The 26,514-nt window shown below is 33.7% G+C and overlaps 2 protein-coding genes and 1 long non-coding RNA gene across 3 annotated transcripts; 2 read left to right on the top strand and 1 right to left on the bottom strand.

Moving 5' to 3' along the window:
• The first annotated feature begins 3,862 nt into the window (after positions 1–3,862).
• LOC105123804 (kinesin-like protein KCA1) lies at positions 3,863–23,411 on the top strand. The gene is made up of 19 exons (XM_011023540.1): positions 3,863–3,998; positions 4,145–4,315; positions 4,512–4,618; positions 5,232–5,363; positions 5,497–5,675; positions 6,232–6,393; positions 6,755–6,846; positions 7,507–7,658; positions 10,129–10,302; positions 11,861–12,007; positions 14,109–14,297; positions 14,669–14,740; positions 16,232–16,287; positions 16,389–16,605; positions 17,455–17,646; positions 17,761–17,952; positions 18,470–18,820; positions 21,675–21,773; positions 22,961–23,411. The coding sequence occupies exons 1-19, from the start codon at positions 3,905–3,907 to the stop codon at positions 23,105–23,107; spliced, it is 2,925 nt and encodes a 974-aa protein (XP_011021842.1). The 5' UTR covers positions 3,863–3,904; the 3' UTR covers positions 23,108–23,411.
• An 899-nt stretch (positions 23,412–24,310) lies between these two features.
• LOC105123805 (uncharacterized) lies at positions 24,311–25,032 on the bottom strand. Its single transcript, XR_841952.1, has 2 exons — positions 24,957–25,032; positions 24,311–24,841 (listed from the first exon to the last, which is right to left on the bottom strand). It is a non-coding gene; the product is annotated as an uncharacterized LOC105123805 (long non-coding RNA).
• A 72-nt stretch (positions 25,033–25,104) lies between these two features.
• LOC105123837 (kinesin-like protein KCA2) lies at positions 25,105–26,051 on the top strand. The gene is made up of 2 exons (XM_011023578.1): positions 25,105–25,741; positions 25,785–26,051. Exon 1 carries the CDS (start codon positions 25,105–25,107, stop codon positions 25,645–25,647), a length of 543 nt encoding a protein of 180 aa, XP_011021880.1. The 3' UTR covers positions 25,648–25,741; positions 25,785–26,051.
• Positions 26,052–26,514: the final 463 nt, after the last annotated feature.

Genomic DNA, 26,514 nt, shown 5'->3' with positions numbered 1-26,514 from the left:
AATTAAGACTGTTGATCCAATCATGTAAGATATTGATTTAAAAAGTGGATATTTGATCACTATCAGGATTGATTACAGTAATGATTTGAGGGATTTAAATGTTCATATAAGTTATTTAAGTTTTACACAAGAAAGTATTGAGTTTTACTTCGCTGTGAATTTAAGTTTTATAACTATTGACTTATTTTTTCAATTCAAATTTAAATCTTCGTAATAGCTTTATTTTATACCAGGGGATTACTTTTCTTGCTATCTTGTGTGTATTCCTAGTGGTTTTATATATATATATATATTTCTCTTAGAAAGTGACAAAAGATTGAAATAGTCTATATATCTTTTAGAAAGTGACAAAAGATTGAAATAGTCAAAATCTAATATGAGGTTCCATTATCTTGATTCTTAAGGATAAAAATCTCATAGAAAAAAAGTATTGTTTTGAACCTTAATCTTGGAAAGAAGTTGTTGCAATATAACATCGGTTAAAATAATAAGCACCAACAACAATACTAACTTGGTTTAATATTTATCATTGGTGAATTAAAATTAACATATACAAGTTAATTAGTTGATTTAATTAGTACATGTCACAAATGTATACACATGAAGTTAGAGGTAAGTCAATTAGCTTAATGATATACATAAGACTATATATAATTGGTGTATAACTAAGCAATCAAAGAAGTAATGTTTGCAAAAATTGCAAAACTCTCCCCCCACCTCTTTAATCTTTTTTTTTTTATATATTCTCCCATCTCAAAATATAATTTCCTTTTCTCTCTTAAAATTTGTACCTCTATCTCTCAAGATCCATATTATTTTTATTTTGTTAAGATGAGACCTTAACATACACAAATTATTACCTTGCCCTTAACTTATTGAACTTTTATTTTGTTGAATTTAGCAATTTAAGATAAAAAAGTGTTAAGCTCGACCATTCTTGCATTTTACATGTAACACATATAAAAACTCTCAATTTATTTTTTTAAGATTTTTGTATTGCAGATAAAAAAAGTGTAGAATACAACTAATTTCAATTATGAAATTTTTAACAAAACACTAATAAACCTTATCTTGTGGTTTTGAAATTATTTATTGCATAAATCGTTTCTATATTTAGAACATAGGGTGATTAATGATAATTACATGTTATATATGCCAGATAATAAATATTGACTTGAAAAAAATTATCATAGAAATTGATTGACAGTTTCTTTAGTCCAAATCTTTTGATGATTGTTATTGCCCCCTCATTTCAAAAGATATTTTTTTTTTTATATTTTTTTTATAGGAGCTTAGATGAGTTTTTATCAAGAGACAGAATACGATGTAATCCAACCCACGCTAAATAATCAATTGGTAGTTCTGACAAGTTTAATCACTAGAGCTATGACAAAGAAGTTGAATAATACTTTTAATGGGCTTTTACAATACACATAGGCTAATATAGATTATAAAAGAGCAGCAACTCAATAAGAATAAACCTTAATAAATTTGTTTCATATTCAAGATACGCTTAAGAGCCACAAGTTTCAGTTAATAATATCATTGGGTTTATTTTGTCAAGTATTTTATGTTTTTTATTCCAATAAACAGACTACAAATTATTTAGACAAGTAAAATATAATCTGTTAAAGACATCATGAATTATTTGTACAAATAAAATATAATCTATCAAGGAGTCTAATTTATCAATGAGTTTAATCTACCAAAGAGATGTAATTGAAAAAAAAAAAAAATACTCTATCCTAAACATCAAAAGTGAATTTTTGCATAGAAAATTTTTAGATTTTTTAATTTATTTTCAAGTTAATTAGTTAGTTTTTGGTTATCTTGGAACTAGTTTTAAATTTAATTTATTAAATTATTTTAGAGGTTTATTTTTCAAGAGTGTAGATACTCTTTTACAAAGACTTAATTTTCATATTGAAAATATACATTAACTATCGCATATTGAAGTATAAAAAACAAATATATTTTTTATTGGTTCTTTAATTGAACTATACTTTTTTAAAAAATAACTAATTTTTTATTATGATTTTATATTCTTCACACTTAAAAAAATGATGCATGTTTTGCATAGAAAAACTTGTGTCTGTGTAATAAAACTGTGTACACGCAAAAATTAATTTGCACGCGCAGTGGACAGATTGATGCGATCCCAAGTTTATAATGAATTTCTAGACAAATATCCGACCGTTAGCTTGCCAAACAATTAATTCTCTTTTGTTTTAAAATTGTATACTACATACCACTAGGCTTTTCAGAATTTTTTTTCTGTGACTGTAATGCATTTTCACTAAAAAAGTGACAGAAAAACATAAAGAAAAGACATGAATGGATAACACTAAATATACTTGAGTTTTTTTTTAATTTTTTTATCAATCATTTAATTTTATAATTATAACTATATCTGCCCGCATTTCATGATTTAAAATTATTTTTTATAATAGATACCACACAATTCAATAAGAAAAACTTAATGAAAAAGCACACTACCCGGAACAATATTCAATAAAAATATATGGTAATAAAGTGAGTGTAGTAATAATTATTTTTTAAAGTATTTTTTATTTTAAAATATATTAAAATAATATATTTTATTTTTATAAATTTATTTTTGAAATTAGTATATTAAAATAATTTAAAATCATAAAAAATAATTTAAACAAAAAAACTTAAAAATTTCTAAAAATATCTTTAAATAAAAAAATAAACACAATGATGTATGAGAGTAAAAAATTCTCAAAAGAGCACTTAGCTCAGTAAATTAGTGGAGCTGAATCATTGAACCCAAATAGTTAAGGGGCCTACCTAGAGCAAAGGATCCAACCAGAAATTGCCAGCACAACAAACGAGATTCAAAAGCTGAAGAAATAAAGAAGTAAAAAAAAAGACTTGGATGCTTTGTCACGTGAACCACAATGTCATTTCCCTTATCTACAGAAAACGAAACGACCAGTCCTGAGAGCGCAACGTAAACAAATAAAAACCAACCAAGCTCAAGCCTCGAACACGAGTAAAGTATAAATCACTCCCTCTAGTTTTATAAAATGAATTAAATAGTCATTGTAGTTTTAATAATTAATTGGCTCTTCGTGTTTGCTTTAATATGATTTCAAAAATGTTTTCTTTTCTCCTCGACATCTTCACTCTATTCATTTTTTATATATTTTATATTTTTATAATAAAAAATAAAATAAAAAAAAGAACATAAAATTAATAAAAGTAAAAATGTCAACAAATCAAGTTAGGGTCAGGGACAGGTGAAGCCCATCACCTACCTTGACATCATCAAACTCCAATCAAATCAGATCAAATTTTGCCTGTCTCTAGTATGAATGTAAGAATCCGATCGGGGTGCTTAATGTATTTGGTGAATTTCTATCCTACACAAAAGAGACTAATTAATTAGTTTTTATGACTACAGGGATTGCTTAATTTATTGTTAAAAACTAAAGGGACTAATTTATAATTTACTAGAGCAAACACACTTCCATTAAACGATATCGTTTCATGAATTAGATTATTAGAGGGAAAGGAAATCGAAAAGAGAAATGAAATGAAAACCACAAGCAGAAAGAAAGAGTGGTAATGCGAAGAAGAAAAGGTTGATAACAAAATTGGTTGTTGGGTGATTAATGGCGGAGCAGAGAAATATGTGGAACTGGGAGGTGGCTGGCTTCGAGCCAAGGCCGGTGGAGGCGGAGCAGCCGATCGTACGGCGGTTGAATAATTGGAAAGAGAATAAAAAATGATAATATTGAAAAAAAAACTAGTAGTTCGTGGTGGAGTATTTTATTGATTTATTCAATTTTTATATGCTTCATACCGGCTTTGCTTCTTTTCCTCAAGGTTTTGTTGTTGGTGGGTTCTGTTGACGGATTTGAACTTTATCTAAATATAAATGCCAGATCAAGTTGCCCTTGAAACCGAGGCTAGAATATCTCCACTCATCAATGAGAAGAAAAGATTGTTCAATGACTTATTAACAGCCAAAGGTACTTATCTTCCGAGCTTTGGTTTGCTCTCTCTTTCTCTCACACCGCTCACATTGACATTTATTTTCATTATGGATTATTATTCTTCACTGAGCTTAAACAATTCCTGAGCACTCATTTAGTTTGGCAACTCCTTTTATTTTCAGGAAGCATAAAGGTGTTTTGTCGTGTTAGACCATTATTTGAAGATGAAAGTCCTTCTGTTGTTGAATTTCCTGATGATTGCACAATTCGCGTCAATACTGGCTCTGATACCATCTCCAATCCCAAAAAAGATTTTGAATTTGACAGAGTTTACGGACCTCATGTGGGACAAGGTTTGCATTAAAAAGTGTCACTTTTCATTGTTTTATTCTGCCTGAAATGGTTATACATTTGTTCAGTATTATCCAAAAAGCGCCATTAAAAAAAGGTGTACATCCTCTGCTAATGCATCTATGTATATACTTGTGTGATGTACTTTGTTAGTTTGTTGTTTAGGCAAAGCTTTAATGTTTAATCTTCTTTGTGCAGCTGAGTTGTTCACAGATGTTCAACCATTTGTGCAGTCTGCTTTGGATGGATATAATGTTTCTATATTTGCTTATGGACAAACTCACTCTGGAAAGACACACACTATGGTCTCTCTCTCTCTATATATATATATATCCCCATATTTATATGTATAATTACCTATGCATAATATACACATGCACATATAGGTTCATACATATGCATATGTGTCTATGTGTGCATGCATGCTTGCATGTGTATATCTAATTACATTCGTGGATTATCTATCTTGTTCATCATGCTTGCATGTGTATATCGAATACATTCGTGGATTATCTATCTTGTTCATGCTTATAAAAGCATGAAATAATGCCTGCTCTTTATAGACTACTATTGAAGTTCTACTTTGAAAGTTTAAATGGTAAGATTTGGTGTGGTGTTTTCTGATGTTCTTGGGAAAACTAGCATGATTGATGATTACACTAGTTAAATTAGTGATTCTTTAATTGTGTAGTCTGATTTTTCTTTGCATGACGGAAGTTTCTCTGCTTCCTGTTTTCACCGCTCGTGTTGGTCCTTACTAGTTGTGGGGCCTTGTCATGGCAGTTTTATGCTTTTTTATGAATTCATTGGCATTTTGATCGTCCGCTTGCTATGTGCGTGCGTGTGTGTGGATATGCTAATGCAAAGCCATAATCTCTGGCCTAATATGTTCTTTGTTGACATAATTTGACTTTTCAGGAAGGATCTAGCTATGATCGTGGTTTATATGCTCGTTGTTTTGAAGAGTTGTTTGATTTGGCTAACTCAGATTCAACTTCTACTTCTCAGTTCAATTTCTCTGTTACGGTTTTTGAGCTATACAATGAACAGGTTTTGCATTGTTCATGGCATTTTCTTTGTCGATATATTCTTTGGGAGGAGGCAGGAAGTGGGTGGGGTTTTTAGGCAGTAGTGTAAATGATAATTTGCTACTTTAATCTTAACTCCTTTCTTGCTTTTGTAGATAACTGATTTGCTGTCAGATTCCAAGAGTACTTTGCAGAAGATCTGCATGGGATCACTGGAATCTATTATAGAACTTCAACAAGAAAAAGTCGATAACCCATTGGACTTTTCTAGAATCTTGAAAGCTGCATTTCAGAGACAGGAAAATAACATATCAAAGTTGAATGTTTCTCACTTGTATGGCCTAAATCCTTTATAGTCAAAGACTTTCTTTCTCTCAATCTCGTGTGGTGTTCTGTTTAAATACTATCATGCTTTAAGATGTATATAAAGGCCATATTTTCAATGCTGAAACATTCCTAATAATGTTGATACTCAATCAAAGATTTTTAGAATATTTCTGAAAATTTCAATAATTATTTGCCTTTGCTGCGGGATAAAATAATTTTTTGACGTGTATTTTGTGTACAGCTTTAGGGACTTCTAGAGTAGTCTCCTTAGTTGACAGACCCATGGACTAGGGCACCTACCTTTTGTTTGGAGTCTCCTAACTGTTACATTTGTTCCATTCTAACGAAGCATCTTTCCAGTAGAAAAAAATAATTCTAAGGTCCTACTATCACCAAACATGTGATTATGGTAGTGATAATGATTGAAATATGTAACTTAAAATAGTATCCCTATGTAAAAGAAAAAGTGAACTATAGGAAAAATTTATGTATGCCATAAATGTTTTGTGTTTCTATGCTCTGTTCTCTAATTATTTGTGATTTCTTGTTTTTGCTATTTTCAGGATTGTAACAGTGCACATATATTATAATAATGTGATCAGTGGAGAGAACTTGTATAGCAAGCTTTCTCTTGTTGACCTGGCTGGAAGTGAAGGTCTAATAGCAGAAGATGACAGCAGTGAGCGTGTGACAGACATGCTACATGTGATGAAATCACTCTCAGCGTATGTTACATTAGCACACTGTTTGCTAGCTACTTTTCTCGGTGCTGCTGTGGTTAAATAACTGGGTTTTGGAACAGAGGTTCTGTTTTTTCTTTGCAATTAAGTGTATATAAATTCTTACAGGCTAATCCCCTAAACTTATTAGGTTAAATCTATAAACAGAGGTTATAGATTTCCTGCATTATGTTTTATGCTGAGAAGTTTGAGACACTTGATGGACTGGGATAAGCATAATTTCTGTCTATTTAACTTATTAGGAATTATAGCGGCAATAATTTTTGCACACAGGTTCTCATGTTTTTGAAGTTCACTCTTGTCATTTTGTGCCACTATCTTATTGTATTTTATGCTGTATATGTAGGTTGGGGGATGTCTTGTCTTCTTTAACTTCAAGGAAGGATGTTGTTCCTTATGAAAATTCAATGCTGACAAAAGTTCTTGCTGACTCCTTAGGTACTGCCATTTTACACCTTGAATATGTGAAGATTTTTTGACATTTTGTTGTTATTAGAATTGGAGCATCTATAAATAGTTTTTCTGAAAACAGAATGGATAGATTCTTTTTTGTTTTTGAATGTGAAAATGATTTATTGAAAGGAAGAGAATTACATGGTGAAAGGAAATATATCATTTGAAGAAGAAAAAACTTTCATTTAATTGCGTGCATTAGTTAATGCATTTGATTCTTGTTATTTTATTTTATTTTGCTTGTGTTATCCGCATGTAGTTTCCTCTTAATTGTTCTATGCACAATAAAAAAGGTGCTGGTAATTGTGCTGCAAGCAAACCTATAGGCTTTACATGCATTTTGGATTTAAATAAATTTAAATTTGAAGCTATTCTTAGTGCAAAAATAATGATAAAGGTAGATATGCTCAGTTGATAGAATTTGTCTGATCTCCAACCAAATTTGATTCTGCCACACTAGACATTGCTATGTGTCTATCTTGGATGTATTTATAGTTGTTCTTTCAAAAATGTATCGCGTTCACTCCTCTTATATTTTTTTCAATTTTTCTTCCAATATCAATAGGCTGATTGTTTCTTTCCATGTTAAGATTAATTTTTGAATCATTACTGATTTTTTCCCCACAACTAATTTTCTTTCTGCAGGGAGGGATTCAAAAACTTTGATGATACTTAATGTGTGTCCAAATATTGCAAACTTGTCTGAGACATTATCATCTCTCAGCTTTTGTTCTAGGGCTAGAAATGCTACACTAAGCCTTGGAAATCGAGATACAATTAAGAAGTGGAGAGATGTTGTAAGTTCTTGTTTCTTGATGATGATTCTTTACTGTTTGATGATCTTTCCTCTTTGAATGTGCTCTTTTTCATCAATGGGTCCCTCATATTTGCCAGGCAAGTGATGTAGGACATGTTGGAGCTTTTCTCCTGCACGTATTTTATGGTGGACTAGGATTAAAAAACTGGGAATTTCAGTTTGATTGAAGAAGAAAACGGATTCACAATCTGTAAATTGAATTTCAGGTGCATGAAAAGGACTAATGCATCACAACACCATTAGTAAAGGTTCTAGGAACCGCACCTAGAAAAAGAAAAATAAACAGCTAGTTCTTATAGTTATACATTGATTGCATCACAAAATCTCAGGTGCGTAATTGCTGAAATCTTTATGGCGAAGAAAATTTATCTTGACAAATTATTTAATATTTTGCTTAAAAAAATAGGTCATATCTTTTTCTTGTTTTCAGAATAATATTTTTTCACAATTTTTGTATATAATAATTATTCATTTTTCTTTACTAGTTTGTTTATAACTAAAGTTTCATTTTAATCTTTCAATCAAAATCTTGTTTTAAAATTGTTTCCTTGATAGTATTCGCATGAAGCTGCCTCTTAATTATTCTAGGCACAAGAAAAAAGGTGCTGGTAATTGTGCTGACAGCAAACCTATAGGCTTTATATGCATTTTGGATTTAAATAAATTTAAATTTGAAGCTATTCTTAGTGCAAAAATAATGATAAAGGTAGATATGCTCAGTTGATAGAATTTGTCTGATCTCCAACCAAATTCGATTCTGCCACACTAGACATTTCTATGTGTCTATCTTGGATGTATCTGTAGTTGTTCTTTCAAAAATGTATTGCGTTCACTCCTCCTCTTATATTTTTTTCAATTTTTCTTCCAATATCAATAGGCTGATTGTTTCTTTCCATGTTAAGATTAATTTTTGAATCATTACTGATTTTTTCCCCACAACTAATTTTCTTTCTGCAGGGAGGGATTCAAAAACTTTGATGATACTTAATGTGTGTCCAAATATTGCAAACTTGTCTGAGACATTATCATCTCTCAGCTTTTGTTCTAGGGCTAGAAATGCTACACTAAGCCTTGGAAATCGAGATACAATTAAGAAGTGGAGAGATGTTGTAAGTTCTTGTTTCTTGATGATGATTCTTTACTGTTTGATGATCTTTCCTCTTTGAATGTGCTCTTTTTCATCAATGGGTCCCTCATATTTGCCAGGCAAGTGATGTAGGACATGTTGGAGCTTTTCTCCTGCACGTATTTTATGGTGGACTAGGATTAAAAAACTGGGAATTTCAGTTTGATTGAAGAAGAAAACGGATTCACAATCTGTAAATTGAATTTCAGGTGCATGAAAAGGACTAATGCATCACAACACCATTAGTAAAGGTTCTAGGAACCGCACCTAGAAAAAGAAAAATAAACAGCTAGTTCTTATAGTTATACATTGATTGCATCACAAAATCTCAGGTGCGTAATTGCTGAAATCTTTATGGCGAAGAAAATTTATCTTGACAAATTATTTAATATTTTGCTTAAAAAAATAGGTCATATCTTTTTCTTGTTTTCAGAATAATATTTTTTCACAATTTTTGTATGTAATAATTATTCATTTTTCTTTACTAGTTTGTTTATAACTAAAGTTTCAATTAAAAATAAATTCAAGCAACTTATTTTAATCTTTCAATCAAAATCTTGTTTTAAAATTGTTTCCTTGATAGTAATTTAAATTCAAAATAGCACCATGATGGATTAGAATTAATCAATTGATTTTGCTCACAACACAACACAACAATTCATTAACAGACAGCTTATATATTCCTTCATTTCATATTACAACACCGAAAAACCGTCACAACATGACACTGCACAACATGGTATAGCTGGGCCAACAGGCTGAGTTATTAGTACTTCTAATTTGTTAATGGATCAGATCTCTAACTAAGAAAACACAAATATTTAAGTACTAATTAATTAGAAGGCTCAAAAGAACACACACACACACTTCTTTTTGTTGGCTATATTGCAAGTCTAGGCAAAGTTACCTGGGTAGGAAAATTTGGATGGCCTCAATTTGATCACCAGGAATACACACTTCTTTTTGCTGGCGATATTGCAAGTCTAGGCAAAGGTGGGTAAGAAAGTTTGGATGGCCTCAATTTGATCACCAGGATAAAATGTCAAAATACAAAAATGCTACAGTGGGCTTGTGACAAGTAGCAAGGGCCTTGTATTGTTGAAATTTCTAGATTCATTCTTTATGAAAAAGAATTAAACAGTGCTAACTTATAGCTGGAATGGGTTTGAGGTGCCTTTTCTTCTTAGGAATATTTTTGATGTTTCACTCTTCCTCATAACATCATCATTCTAGCATGTTGCAAATGTGAAGGTCTGTGATGCTAATTCAATTACTGAAACAGTCATGGAACATGCCAATCCTTTGGTTTGTAATATTTTTGTAGGCTAATGATGCTCGCAAGGACTTACATGAAAAGGAAAAGGAAATTCAAGATCTGAAACAAGAGGTTTTGGAATTGACGCAAGCACTCAAAGATGCAAATGACCAGTGTGTCTTGCTCTTCAATGAAGTTCAGAAGGCGTGGAAAGTTTCTTTCACCCTGCAATCAGATTTAAAGGTTTTGTAATTTCACAAGTTTGGTATTTTCCCATTCTATCACGGACTGCATGCTACCTGACTGTTTAGAATAACTTTGGTTTTTCAATTTGTTGCTCGAATCTGTTTTAGCCATTAGCCAACTCCCCCCCCCCCCCCCCCCCCCCCATCTTTATGGCGAAGAAAATTTATCTTGACAAATTATTTAATATTTTGCTTAAAAAAATAGGTCATATCTTTTTCTTGTTTTCAGAATAATATTTTTTCACAATTTTTGTATGTAATAATTATTCATTTTTCTTTACTAGTTTGTTTATAACTAAAGTTTCAATTAAAAATAAATTCAAGCAACTTATTTTAATCTTTCAATCAAAATCTTGTTTTAAAATTGTTTCCTTGATAGTAATTTAAATTCAAAATAGCACCATGATGGATTAGAATTAATCAATTGATTTTGCTCACAACACAACACAACAATTCATTAACAGACAGCTTATATATTCCTTCATTTCATATTACAACACCGAAAAACTGTCACAACATGACACTGCACAACATGGTATAGCTGGGCCAACAGGCTGAGTTATTAGTACTTCTAATTTGTTAATGGATCAGATCTCTAACTAAGAAAACACAAATATTTAAGTACTAATTAATTAGAAGGCTCAAAAGAACACATACACACTTCTTTTTGCTGGCGATATTGCAAGTCTAGGCAAAGGTGGGTAAGAAAGTTTGGATGGCCTCAATTTGATCACCAGGATAAAATGTCAAAATACAAAAATGCTGCAGTGGGCTTTTGACAAGTAGCAAGGGCCTTGTATTGTTGAAATTTCTAGATTCATTCTTTATGAAAAAGAATTAGACAGCGTTAACATATAGCTGGAATGGGTTTGAGGTGCCTTTTCTTCTTAGGAATATTTTTGATGTTTCACTCTTCCTCATAACATCATCATTCTAGCATGTTGCAAATGTGAAGGTCTGTGATGCTAATTCAATTACTGAAACAGTCATGGAACATGCCAATCCTTTGGTTTGTAATATTTTTGTAGGCTAATGATGCTCGCAAGGACTTACATGAAAAGGAAAAGGAAATTCAAGATCTGAAACAAGAGGTTTTGGAATTGACGCAAGCACTCAAAGATGCAAATGACCAGTGTGTCTTGCTCTTCAATGAAGTTCAGAAGGCGTGGAAAGTTTCTTTCACCCTGCAATCAGATTTAAAGGTTTTGTAATTTCACAAGTTTGGTATTTTCCCATTCTATCACGGACTACATGCTACCTGACTTTTTAGAATAATTTTGGTTTTTCAATTTGTTGCTAGAATCTGTTTTAGCCATTAGCCAATTCTCCCCCCCTCCTGAAAACTTGTATATGGGAATGCAAAATTTTCAATTTTGGGAAAAATTAAATGCATGCTTCTATACTTTGCTGAGCCATCTGATTGGATGCATAAGGGACACGTGCTTCTGTATTTAACATTGAATTTTGTACTTTTTAACTGTCCATATCTGGTTATACATTTGTTTTGTTGCCTCTAAACCAGAAATTAAGCTGTTTCATTTCTCTCATTGATGCAGTCAGAGAATATTATGATTGCTGACAAGCATAAGGTGGAAAAGGAACAAAATGCTCAGCTTAGAAATCAAGTAGCTCAACTGCTACAGATGGAACAGGATCAAAAAATTATAATGCAACAAAAAGATTCCACAATTCAGACACTCCAGGTTTGTTTTATATTCTACTTCTCTTTCCTGCATCTTGGGCTTCATTCCCTGTATATATACTGGTTCTAAATGTAGTTTATGTTCCTATACATAGTGATAGCTCGTGACAATTTCTTAACTATTTCTTACCTGGCTCTGTCTAGGAGTCATTGGTAGTTTCTCATCTTTGAGTAATCTGAGCATCTTTTCAGCATGCAATTATGTATTAAGTTTGTATTTGCATTGATCACAGAGCCCAAGCACTTCTATTAACAAATAAATGTGATACTTTAGCTTATCACAGAAGAGAAAAGGTCACAACTAGCAATCAAAATAAACATATGTACCTTTTCCTTTTGTGTTCTGTTTTGGGTCTTTTTGTAGGCAAAGGAAGTGTATTTCTAAGTTTGTCTTTGGAGTGTGAAGTCGTTAATCAGATTTGTGCTTTTTATGAACCCTAATGACAGGGGAAAATAAGATTTCTTCTATCTCAATTCTTTTAGTTTTTCTCTCAGACAAGAAAAAAGATATTGGAGTTTGGAGAGGTTTGGTAAATTTGTCACTCTTTTATTTTCACCACCGATCAGGACTCCATGTTGATCTTATTTCTCCCTGGATAATTGCAATCAGAAAGCTAAAAGCTAAGGTGCCTTATCTGCATAGTGGTTCTCCTTGAGATGAATACCAATAACCTGTTGCAGGTTAGGGGGTTCATGAAGCCCTTTCTCTTGTCGATTGTGTTATGTGTTTTGATAGTGGGAGTTGGACACCTTTTCTCACTTCATTATGTGGCATGGGCACTGTGGAATAGATCTATTGATTCATGGGATTCATTGGGTGTTCTAGGATCAGTGGAGGTCCTCTTCTTGATTTTTTCAGATGTTTATGGGAAGATGAAGGATAGCAAGATCAAGCAAATTTTTGGAATCTTCAGTGACTGTCATCTCTCAAGGCAACTTTTGAGGGACAGAATAGTTTTTCTCACCTCTTTATGGTCTTTTGGGTGCCACCTACTTCTTTTCTCTGTCTCTGATTGATAGCAATCCCTCTCTCCCTCTAAGCGGGCATCCAGAAGTATCTTTGCACTAGAAGCTATAGAATCATCACATTAGAAGAACAAAGAGAATTAGGAGGTATCCAACTCCAACTACTACAGGAAAGGCCCCCCTCTCATGAATCAATTTGATGGATCTTCCACTTTTGGAAGTTCCGCCAATCAGTGGCTCTAGGCAAGTCATACTGGGAATGTTGTTCCGCACATTAGCTCAATTCTACCTTACACATCCCCACTATTATGTTCTGGTGTCCGGCTATGCCCCCTTTAAACAGACAAGACGGATGAAAACTATATATAGTTATTCTGGAAATCCATCGAAATCACCTGGTTTTGTTAAAAAACTTCAACTAACTTTGGGTTTATTTCACTCATGAAAGACCCAGTTGCTGTTGAAGCTAGGCCAGTGGTCTTAAGAAAGAAAAGGCCAGGGTTTAGTTCACTCATGAAAGACTCAGTTGTTGTTGAAGCTAGGCCAGTGGTCTTAAGAAAGCCTCAAGATTTCATTCGATGTTGATCATGAATCCATTAGAGTTCTAGTATGTGGTAACGTTCTGATCCAATCTTCACTAGAAGAGGCAATGTCAATTGTATTTGTGCTCCATTTGGCATTAGCCTTCCTACCTAAACAGATAGACCATTTGTAGAACAAATCTATCCATAGCTCTTTCCCTCTCTTTTCTTCCCATTCGGGTTGGGTTTACCCAAAAGTAAAGAAAGAAGCTTCAGTGATTGTCATCTCTCAAGGTAACTTTTGAGGGGCAAAATAGTTTTTCTCACTTCGTTATGGTCTTCAGCAAATGGGGTCATCGAAGGTGTTTCTTTAGCTGTTATTCAAAGAAACTAAACATCCCTAGTATGATAGAGTTCCTTTTTGTTTCAGCTCATGTTCCCGTTTAAAGGGTGGCTCATGGCCTTCTGTTCTGTACTTGTGCTGTTGCTCTTTTTCTGATAGGATTACTTCTTTTATGAAAGAAAAAATCAATTTTTGTTGGTGTTCTGTTCTGCTGCTCACATATTTTCTGTAAATGGTTTTATCATAATGGGAAAATTCACTTTTGGATTTAGGCCCAAATTAAAAGCATGGAGTCACAGCTCAGTGAAGCTCTCCGTTTGAGGGAAGCTCGGCCAACATTTGGCTCAGAATCATGGCCTGTGATTTCATCAATCTCTAAGGCAACTGGGGATGGCATGGATTCTTCAGCAGTAACCAAGAAACTTGAAGAAGAACTAAAAAAGCGTGATGCATTGATTGAGGTCTGCAATAATTTCCATAAATGTACTTGAAATTGAGAACTATTTGAATAAGTATGGATTTCTAACTGCTCTACTTCTCCTCTAATTATCAATAACATTGAGATGTATGGAAGAGTGAGCCCTGGTTCATGTAATTATATGTTTTCATTTGTTTTCCATACAAATGGTATGGAAAAAAAGGGAGGGAGAGAAAATACCTAGGGAAGAAAAATACAAGGCCCTGAAATGCATATTAGATATAGGTGTCTTTTAGTGAAACGAGAGGCATAGTTTTCCTATTTCATGAATCCATTTTTCCTCGCACCAATTTGGACTTGCTTCCTCAGGTGTAGTTTGTCTTACAGGAGTTGATTATTTGTTTGATTATGCAGAGGTTGCATGAAGAAAATGAGAAACTGTTCGATAGATTAACAGAAAAAGCCTCTTTAGCTGGATCACCACAGGTAGTTTTTTAATTTCATCTGATGTTGATGTAATCACTTCTTTTTTATATAATTTTACATATAGTTTATTTTCCCAAAATTTGCAATCTGCCTGATTGTTACATTCTCTTGTTATACTTTGTACTTGTTGTGAAAGGATACAAATTTTAGATTTTATTAGACCATCTACCTGCATGATGCTGCTGATAAATTTTGGGAGGCAATTTTTTTCAATTAGAACTCTGAGAATATGTTTATGCTTTCTAATTTAATAAATTTAAATATTATTAGTGTGATTTTAGGTTGTTAATATTTAACATTGTATGTGCACTTTTAGAAAGTTTGGGTATAACTTATGGGCGTGTTTGATTTTTTAATTTATGGGTGTGTTTGATTTTTTTTCTTTAAATTCTCTATGATTATGTTTTATGTGTATTTTAGAAAAGAAGAAAGAATCACATAAAAAATCAAATGAATAGAATAGAGAGAGAAGTGTGCAAGATACACGCTTCATGTCATCTGTCCTTGAGACAGCCTTGTCACCCATACCCATTTTTGCAGGTCTGTGCCTTTTCTACTCAATTCTTCACCAACTAGGTTTTCATTATCTACAAACTTCATGCTTACTAACACCAAACACAATAAAAACAAATCCACAAGCACTATTTCAACACCCAAACATCCCTGTTTTAATGTAAGATTGAACCTGTTGAACAACTCATATATCGAATCCAACTACAAATGACTCGTTAAAAAAAAAGGCTTATATTAATTGAGTTTAAAATAATAAATTGAAATTGTGATATTTGATCAACAACAAGGACAACAAAGTATATTGGTTGCTAGAGTAAAACATCCTAAACCATATAGTATTATTATAACTATGGTGTTTATGTCAAAGATTTGAAGTTTCCAGGCCGAGTTCTTTCACTTCAGATGCTTTAATTCATGAAAATGTCAGTTTTTGAGGTGAAGGTTCTGCAGTTTTGTTTCTTTATTTCCAAGATGGTGAAATAGGTGCTCTTCCTTTCAACCTTTCAAATCCTGCATGCATATATAGAGGACAAGTTCAAAGAACATTGTAATTGAGTTCTGGTATATGACAATAACACTAATACATCTTATTGATTCTAATTAGTTAAAAAAGAATAATATTTCTGCGTGGAATTGATGAAGATTTTTTTTTCATTTTTAATATTAACATAATTGGTTTCAACAGCCTGTTTCTTTTTACAATTCTTTGTATTCAGATAGACATGTCACTCTATTAAGAATCAAGTTGTCAAAGCATCTATTCTGTTCCGGTGTTGTGGTAGTTTCTATATGCTCACTATTCTTTTTTTTTTTTTTTTTAAAACAGAAAACTTGCAATCTATTTAATATTTCCTCGCATTGCCAGGCAGGCACTTTGTGTAGGGTGATAATGTATGCATGTTACTTTGGGTGACAATTCTTCTATTGCCTGTCAAGCAAATGCTTCCAGATTTCTAACTTTGGTATATTCCTTTTCAGGTGTCTAGTCCATTGTCCAAAGGAACTGTGAATGTTAAGTCTCAGGAGCTGGGAAGGTGTTTGCTCAGATTTGATTTTAGTAGTGATTGTTTTGTCTTTTTACTTTCTTCATATGTGCATAGCTGTATAGTGAACTTCTTTGTAATTCTTTACCCAGAAATGAGAACAATAAAGGACGTTCAATGGATGTTGTTCCATCACCATTGGGTGCAGATAAGACTGATGGAACTGTTGCTCTGGTTAAATCTGGATCTGAGAAAGTTAAATCCACCCCAGCAGGAGAATATCTTACAGCTGCACTAAATGACTTCGATCCTGAACAATATGACAGCCTTGCTGCCATTTCAGATGGTGCAAACAAGCTTTTGATGTTGGTATGCTTTGTGACTGCCTGTTCCATCTGGATTGAAAATTTACAGTCTAATTTCAATGTGTATCTTGTTCAAGTGAACATTTATATCAGCCCGACCAGTTCTCCAATTTGAAATGGGGATATAATGGTCCTTCTAATGTTGACCTTAGGGAAACTAGATCTACCCAGTGGTTCCTTCATCATTGACTGCCTGTATCTAAGTTTCATCCTTGAACATTGGTTTAGTTCCAAAATACTTGTTAGAAAACTTAAGTGACAGGAAGTGTTTAACTCTAGCCATCTTTGTTATGATTTATAGGTGTGTTTATGCCTCAGAACTGAGTACTCTGGTAATCTTCATTTGCTGTGATTTGATATAGGGAATATTTTCCTTAAAATGTCTTGTAAATTCCCTAGCATTTGTCTTAGGTTTGGACATGGTGTTCTTCGATTGTTTCACTGGATTTATTTTGGCATAGTACTTTTCACTTTTTAATTTCTAACAATTTTGGTAATAATCGTTTAGTGGGATTTATTTTTTAATTTTAGTAATGTTTGGATTACTAACCATTTTGGTAATAATCGTTTAGTGGGATTTAATTATATAGGAAAATCTTTTAAAATCAAGGTGACATGGTTATTGTTAGCACATTCACTTTATATATATATTATAAGCTGATACATCATTTAGTAAAATTGAGTTATTCCCAAGATAAATAAATTATATTTTATAAATAAAAATACTTGCGATTGAATATTTCTGCTGCTATTGCTGAAAAGTTTTCATTGCATAGCTTCTTATATTCCATCCACTGGGAATTTTATGCTTGTATTAATAATACCTTGCATGGTGACTTCCAATATTTTGCAGGTTCTGGCAGCAGTCATTAAAGCAGGTGCTTCTAGAGAGCATGAAATACTTGCTGAAATCAGAGATGCTGTTTTCTCTTTTATCCGCAAAATGGAACCAAAGAGGGTAATGGATACCATGCTTGTTTCCCGTGTCAGAATTTTGTACATAAGATCTTTGCTTGCTAGGTCTCCGGAGTTGCAGTCCATCAAGGTAACAGTGTATTTGATGCTTGTTTCATTCATTTCTCTTGCTGAACATATATGCAGTCATCTGTTTCTTTATTGAATTACTGTGTCTATTCTCTTTTTTTGCTTCCTTTTGTAGGTTCCTCCTGTTGAGTGCTTTTTGGAGAGGGCTAATACCGGACGAAGTAGAAGCTCCAGCCGAGGCAATAGTCCTGGAAGATCCCCTGTGCACTTTGTGGAGGAGCAGATCCAAGGCTTTAAAGTGAACATAAAGCTGGAGAAGAAGTCGAAGTTATCATCAGTTGTTTTGAGAATGAGAGGAATCGATCAGGTTGCTGCCATTTGCTGTCCTTTCCTCTTTCTTTTGGTTTTCTTTCCCTTTTCTCCTGCCAACTTTCGAGATTAACATTCTGCCCTGTGTCATCTATTTTCTGCTATTTTCCCAGCCAAACGTGCAATAAAAGTAATTTCATGTAGTGTGCATAAGAACATAAATAATCTAAAGCTAGCCCAGCAGGAAAAGGACAAGAGTTCTCTTCCTTGAATGAAAAATATTGAGAATCTTGAAATGTTGTGACTAGTCTTATGAAATTTTGTGTTATAATCTTTTGCTGATGTGCTTATAAAGATTATTATGTACTCCCAAATCTCGTTGTATGGGTCATAGTATTCTGCTGGATATAATTTTTTCATGTTGCTAATTGACTCCAATAATTTTATTTGTCATACCTGCAGGATGCATGGAGGCAGCAGGTAACTGGTTTGTTGTATGGGTCATAGTATTCTGCCAGATATACTTTTGTCATGTTGCTAATTGACTCCAATAATTTTGTTTGCCATACCTGTAGGATGCATGGAGGCAGCAGGTAACTGGTGGAAAACTGAGGGAAATTCAAGAGGAAGCAAAAAGTTTTGCAATAGGAAACAAAGCTCTTGCTGCTCTCTTTGTTCATACACCAGCTGGCGAGCTGCAGAGACAAATTAGGTCCTGGCTTGCAGAGAATTTTGAGTTTCTTTCTGTTACTGGAGATGATGCATCGGGAGGGATCACTGGCCAATTAGAACTCCTTTCGACTGCTATTATGGATGGCTGGATGGCTGGATTGGGTGCTGCATTGCCTCCCAGTACAGACGCTCTTGGCCAGCTTCTATCCGAGTATGCAAAACGGGTTTTTACTTCTCAATTGCAACACTTAAAGGTACGCCTCTTCATTAGCTGAGATTTACTCTTATTTTGCTCCTTGTTACTTGAAATGTGTACTATAGATGCCCAGGCACGAACCTGGCAGCCATCTTCTCTGCATGGTTTGGTTACTCACACTAGAGTATATACACAGTGCAGTTGCTTGTCTTTTGTGTAGAGTTGCTGTTATATTTGAGAACCTGAGTTCTTCATGGGATTCCTGTGACTGTCTGTTTTCCTAACAAACATGGTACTTTGATCTTATTGCATTATTTCTTCTGGAAAAGCTTTTCTTGGCAAGGTGACTGATGGTTTTGATCAAAACATGAGAATGTATCATTAGTTAAATTTAGCTAGGGTTTTTTTTTTGTGAGGAGTTTGTTGGTGTTGGAGAGGGGCCATGCTCTATCGTTTGAAAAGAGAGCATGATTTTGATCAGGACATTAGTGGTGGGTGGACTGTACCATTTACGCTGTCCCTGAAGATAGAGATGCTTGGGAACTTGTCATAAAAAGTTGGCTGTGGAATTTGGCAAGTAAAATATGAGATCCAGAAAACCTTGTGCAAAAAAAGAATTCAAATTTCTGATTTTATTTAAGAGAAATTGGAGATGAATATGTTGGTACCAGAGAGAGTCATGTCCCATTATGTGGCCACTGTGCAGTTAATGTGGTTTTGGTCTGTGCAAGATGCTCATGTTGATGGAGTTTCAGCTTGTCTGTTGTCGTGGGAAGACAGGAATGCTTCATTACTTTCTTGTAAAATTCTGGGGGTGAAGTTAATTGGCATCCATAACCTTTTTCTAACAAGATAGTTTGATATTTTGTTTATGGAGACAAAAATTTGACAATTAGGGGGCGTTTGTTTCTAGAAAATAACCCTCATAAATATTTTCCAATTTTTGGTGAGCTTTGGAAAAGTTGGTCAACATAAAATGAAATAATTTACAGTCAAACTCAAAACACCCTTAAAAACTTTGAAAAATGACTTAGGGTTCTCAGAAAAGGAAAACATTTTACAAGGGACCCACATCAATAAACAAGTAAATAAATACAACCATCACATGCGAACACTCAATTGGAACCAACATCAATAAACAAGTTGACACAAAAAACAGTATTTGGCAAAAAGTGTTTGGCTCTTTGCATAAATGATTTGCTTTTTTCCATGCACAACAAACAACTAACAAATAATTTTCATTTAAAACACCCAACTCAACAAACAACAAACAAATAATTTTCATTTAAAACACCCAAATAATGGAAAATCACTCATTTTCCAGTAAAATATTTTCCTTGAATGCAGATTATTTTCCAGAAACAAATGCCCCCTGGGATGAGAGAGATAATTTTGGATACGAAAAACTTACGTAGCTCTTCTTTTGTTGCGCATCCTTTTTTGTACTAATCTGTTCTTGAACCCAATACTCTGCCCTGTCAAGAACAGCAGTGTCCAAATTCTCACGACATAAATGCATAATCTCCTAGGACTCATGTTTCCTCTTCCTATGAATTAATTCATGCTGACCAATCCATCTAAAGAAGAGCGTTGCACATATCTGAGTAACTACACTCCTTGAGTACAAATTCTCCAGTAAGGGCCCTTTTCTTTTTTTGACGAAATGCCTGTAGCCTTTAAGTAATTTTTCTTTCTATGGTCTTCAAAGAGAGCTAATTTCAGTGATTGGTGAAAGAACATTGGGGATTAGAATAAACCTAACTAATTGGAAAACCAAAAAATTATATTTCCTTAGTTCATTTGAAGCAACTGTTTGGCAATGAGCAGACAGGTGTATATTTCAAGATTTTATTTACAGATGCACTTTGCTGTCATGTTCATTTTCAGGACTCTTAATGCTCACATTCATAAGCTCTGTCACTTCATCCTCAAGAGAATTTGAAAATCTTTGTCTCCTGCTCGAGAGAGTTTCTGTATTTATCTGTTCTATAGCACCCTTGATGAATCATCTAAATCATGAAGCCATGATATTAATGTTTGGTTTCAGAGCAGCTGCACATCTTACATTGTGTTGGAGCTTTTTGATTTTTTACTCTTATCAGGCATTAACTCTTAAAGAGTCTTTTATAAATAATCTGGAAATTCAAATAGCTAAACTTTGAGGGAAAAAAAGTCATTTGTTTCCTTTAGGCATTGAACTTAATTGAAGGTGTGAATAATCCATATTACTCCATATACAGTGCTTTTTTATTCTATTTTCCAGCATTTAGCCATATAGTGATGAGATATTTTCCGAGATATATTTGCTGTGGTGCATATGATCTTACTTCAGTAAACCAGTTGTGTTCTCTCTCTCTCTCTCTCTCTCTCTCCCTCGAGAGAATTTGAAAATCTTTGTCTCTTCTGCTTGAGAGAGTTTCTGTCTTTATCTGTTCTATAGCACCCTTGATGGATCATCTAAATCATGAAGCCATTTTATTAATGTTTGGTTTCAGAGCAGCTGCACATCCTTCATTGTGTTGGAGCTTTTTGATTTTTTACTCTTATCAGGCATTAACTCTTAAAGAGTCTTTTATAAATAATCTGGAAATTCAAATAGCTAAACTTTGAGGGAAAAAAAGTCATTTGTTTCCTTTAGGCATTGAACTTAATTGAAGGTGTGAATAATCCATATTACTTCATAGACAGTGCTTTTTTACTCTATTTTCCAGCATATAGCCATATAGTGACGAGATATTTTCCGAGATATATTTGCTGGGGTGCATATGATCTTACTTCAGTAAACAAATTGTGTTCTCTCTCTCTCTCTCTCTCTCTATTTTGACCCTGTTCTAGTTTCTCATGAGGGTGTGTTTACAACCATGAGCACCATTTGAACACTGTCTTAATCTCTCCATTTTTTTTTTTATCAGGATATTGCTGGGACCTTAGCAACAGAAGAGGCAGAAGATGCAGCACAAGTAGCGAAACTGCGTTCAGCTCTAGAGTCTGTTGATCACAAAAGAAGAAAGGTAGTTTATTTTCAGCTGACCAGCATGTTTTGTCCATCCTTAAATATGTTACAGTCACCTTTCTTCACTGAATTATTAGATTGCATTTCAAAGTCAAAGGTTGTAAATGTGTACATCTTAAGTGGATTCTTTTCATGCTGAGTGGAATCATTTAAATGCTGATGAATAATTTTGATGTGACTAGAAATTGTGTATGCTGTGCATTAATTTTCTAAATTAGGAGATGCTGAGTCATCAATTGGAACTTCCAACCCTCCTTTTTTTAACCATTTTCACTTGAAGGGTAAAAGCGTCATGCTGGTAAAGAAAGTCAATGTCTTTAAGCAATCATTGATATCACGTGGAGATGGTGTTTGGATTTTAAATCATGTCCAGAAGAAAAAAAAACAGAGAGTTTCAACATCTCAGAACACTTGGTATGAATGGTGGGTGTATAGCAATTTTTTTAGTCATGATAGGAACTCAAGTAGAGGAGCTAGATGCCACTTCAAATTTCTGGTTCTGAAAGTGATGGCTAGATGTTGATGATTACTAACAAGATAGGAGCACCTATGATAGTCTTAAAGCTGAGTAAACTAGAGATGGGAATTAGTACCTAAAGGTCTATTATATTCCATATATTTTTATCATTTGCTGAGTATTTTCCCAAAATTTTTATAGCATGGCTAGATCATTATTAAGCTTATGTAACTAAGATAATGATTGATCAGTTTTGCAATAGTGAATTGTGGATGTTGTTATTTCTTAAAAATATTCAATGGATGGTCATCTTCATCTGCAATTATTGAATTTAGAAATTTGTGCTGTTGTCAATCTTTTGTCACCTCTTGATATTAAAATGTTAATTGAGCTGATACTATAAAGGTTACTGGGCCTTCTATGGTGTATGGTTCTTTGGACGTTGAAAGATTTGTCTTTTCTATTTTCTGTTTTCTATTTTCTATTTGTTTCATCTATGTTTTTAGTTGAGCGGTGTTAAATTCTTTATTTATCCATTCGTTTCTTGCCCTGAGTAATAGATTGTATTTAGTGCACTTGTGCTATGACAATTGTGTTTTCCTTTTCCTTTTCTTTTTTGGTAATGGCGTGACAATTATGCTACATTATCTTATCCTTCCACCCATTTTTTATTGGGTTTAAAAAATACATTCTTTGCATGTCTTGATGTTATTATTTGTTATCCTTAGATTTTGCAACAAATGAGAAGTGATGCAGCCTTATTAACATTGGAAGATGGTGGTTTGCCTGTTCAAAATCCTTCAACTGCTGCTGAAGATGCAAGATTAGCATCTCGTGGTAAGAGTAGAAACAGTAAAAGCGTGGCTAAAAGCTGAACAGAAATTGAAGGGAGAGCAGTAATCAGAACAATGCAAATATGGCTAAAAAATTGAGAAGAAATTGAAGTTGGAGCTAGAGATTAAGATATAGAGCTTGTATGAATCATCTAACTTAAATAAATTATTAATAAAACAAAGCTTGTGGTGTAAAATAGCTCTACTTGCCTATTTATACTAGTTCAAAGGCTTGACCCTTGTAGGAAAGAAATAAAGTAACATGCCACCTACATGATCGATAGAAAATCCAGATAACAAAGATTCCTAATAAATGAACAAAAAGAAAAAGAAAAGAAAAGAAAGAAACAAGGAAATCATAATCAGCTACGAAACTTAGAAGCTCCCATGTCATACTATTAGTTGTGGTGGTATAGGCAGGCACATTACACAAGTAAATGATAGAGGGTGCAAGAAAATCTAGAAATCAAGTTTGTTGTCCATAAAAATGGAGGATTGCCATCAGAAGCCTGACAACGCCAAAGTGAATAGTTTCTCCTTTTTCCTTTCATTGAAACACTATTTCTATATTGGTATCATAAAAAATTGTTCCATCATGGTAGTTTTAATGTTTTATTGTATCTCATTATTCGGTTAATTGAAAAACAATTAGAGGATCATTAATGTATTTAAACAATTGAAAATATTAATGTTAGATAAGAAAAAAAAAGAGAGACCGATACTCTATTGCTTTCCCTTGCATTGTTACATCCATGCACATGCTCGTTTTTATTTAAAAGATGATCACATTAATTAGAGAAGAAACGGAACAAAAAAAGGCAATTTACACAACAGGGAGGATAAGCTATTATGTATGTATAGCCTAGCTCCAAGAATAGAAGTTGATACCTTCGAGTTAGAAGTCCTGAAAAACTACTTGGTTAACCCTGGAAACATTGAGAAGAAATTGAAGTTGGAATCATCTAACTTAAATAAATTATTAATAAAACAAAGCTTGTGGTGTAAAATAGCTCTACTTGCCTATTTATACTAGTTCAAAGGCTTGACCCTTGTAGGAAAGAAATAAAGTAACATGCCACCTACATGATCGATAGAAAATCCAGATAACAAAGATTCCTAATAAATGAACAAAAAGAAAAAGAAAAGAAAAGAAAGAAACAAGGAAATCATAATCAGCTACGAAACTTAGAAGCTCCTATGTCATACTATTAGTTGTGGTGGTATAGGCAGGCACATTACACAAGTAAATGATAGAGGGTGCAAGAAAATCTAGAAATCAAGTTTGTTGTCCATAAAAATGGAGGATTGCCATCAGAAGCCTGACAACGCCAAAGTGAATAGTTTCTCCTTTTTCCTTTCATTGAAACACTATTTCTATATTGGTATCATAAAAAATTGTTCCATCATGGTAGTTTTAATGTTTTATTGTATCTCATTATTCGGTTAATTGAAAAACAATTAGAGGATCATTAATGTATTTAAACAATTGAAAATATTAATGTTAGATAAGAAAAAAAAAGAGAGACCGATACTCTATTGCTTTCCCTTGCATTGTTACATCCATGCACATGCTCGTTTTTATTTAAAAGATGATCACATTAATTAGAGAAGAAAAGGAACCAAAAAGGCAATTTACACAACAGGGAGGATAAGCTATTATGTATGTATAGCCTAGCTCCAAGAATAGAAGTTGATACCTTCGAGTTAGAAGTCCTGAAAAACTACTTGGTTAACCCTGGAATAATACTGGATGAAGTTCTCTGATCCGAGGGAGACCTGAAAAACTACGTGGTTAACCCTGGAATAATACTGGATGTAGTTCTCTGATCCGAGGGAGAGGGAAGTGACTCAAGCTTGTGACCCCTTGGAACTTTCAACATCTGAGGGAGACGGAAGTGACTCTAGCTTGTGACCCCTTGGAACTTTCAACATTTCCTGCTAGCTGCTGAATTGAATAACCCTTTAAGTACGAATGAGATGCCATACCTTATAATTTAAATAACAATTGAGATGCTGGTATTTCTTGGATCTTCATGCGCATGTGGATTGTGAATGATTTTGCATTCTATTATAATTTTGTAACCTTCTCTCACCTGATCGTTTCAATCTCCTGTGAACTACTGCAGTCAATTCCTGAACAAGATGACCCCCTTCATGAGCTGGCACATGCTCGAAAATCTACTGCTGATTTGAGGTCTGGTGCAGAAACTGATGTGGCACAGTGGAACGTTTTGCAATTCAATACAGGCTCGACTACCCCGTTTATCATCAAGTGTGGAGCAAACTCAAACTCAGAACTGGTGATTAAGGCTGATGCCCGTGTTCAGGAACCTAAAGGTGGTGAAATCATGAGGGTCGTTCCAAGACCATCAGTTTTGGAAAATATGAGCATGGATGAAATGAAACATGTATTCTCTCAACTACCTGAAGCTTTAAGCTTGCTTGCCCTTGCAAGGACTGCAGATGGTACCCGAGCTAGGTATTCTAGACTTTATAGAACTTTAGCTATGAAGGTTCCCTCATTGAGGGACCTTGTTGGTGAGCTTGAGAAGGGTGGAGTGCTGAAAGATGTGAAGTCATGAATTTAAAGAATGTTGAGAACTCAGAGCATGCCTTGTATGATATGATGATTGGTTGTGCTTGCCGCGGTGTTCATATTATTATTATTATTAATTCCTGTTACGCACGGTGTTCATATTATTATTATTATTATTAATTCCTGTTACGATTTTTTGCTGGGAGAGTGCATGGTTGAATTGATTTTGGTGGAAACAAGTTGCAGCTTAATTATGATTAGTTTGCCAAAGAAAGCCATTGTGTTCAAGACTTGTATTACAGTTATGACGTATCATATCAGATAATCCTCTGAAATTATTGCAGATATTAATGAGCAATTTAGTGTAACTAGTTATTTTTTGGAGTGTGATTAGCCTTCTCTATCGTAACATGGATAATGAAACATGTTGTGGTATGGTTTTCTCATGTATATTGAATTTCCAAAATATTTTGCAGCTGTTTTTCCCACCAGTTTTGGCTAGTGTTTCTTCAATAATCCCAGATCTAGCATCCAAGCTAATTGATTTGATGTTTTTGTTTATTTGGCTTATCCACTCATTTTTTAAGGTTTCTTGTTGCTGTTTATTCCATGCATAGTTATTAAGCTTCACCTGAGAAGTGGCTCAAATTCTCATGCCGATTTTGTTTCATTTTTTCTTTTTTATCTAAAAGTTTTGGCGTCAATTTTATGATGTATTCTTTTACTCGGTTCAAGGGATGGTTCGAACAGATCCTGGATTAGCCTTATAGCCAAGGCTGGCTTGCTCCATGCCTCTCAATCAGTGGTGGAATGCTAGAAATGAAAAGGCAACCACGTTAGTCATCCCTTTCCTTTGCATTATAGATTTGGAAAATCTAACTTATAAAATTTAAAATTTTGGTTTGTGTCAATT

The sequence above is a fragment of the Populus euphratica genome, unplaced genomic scaffold (genome assembly GCF_000495115.2).
Source record: "Populus euphratica unplaced genomic scaffold, PopEup_1.0 scaffold9.1, whole genome shotgun sequence".
In the NCBI taxonomy this organism is placed as follows: Eukaryota; Viridiplantae; Streptophyta; class Magnoliopsida; order Malpighiales; family Salicaceae; genus Populus; species Populus euphratica.
Note: the sequence above shows the minus strand (reverse complement) of the source record. Positions and strands in the feature narration are given on the sequence as shown.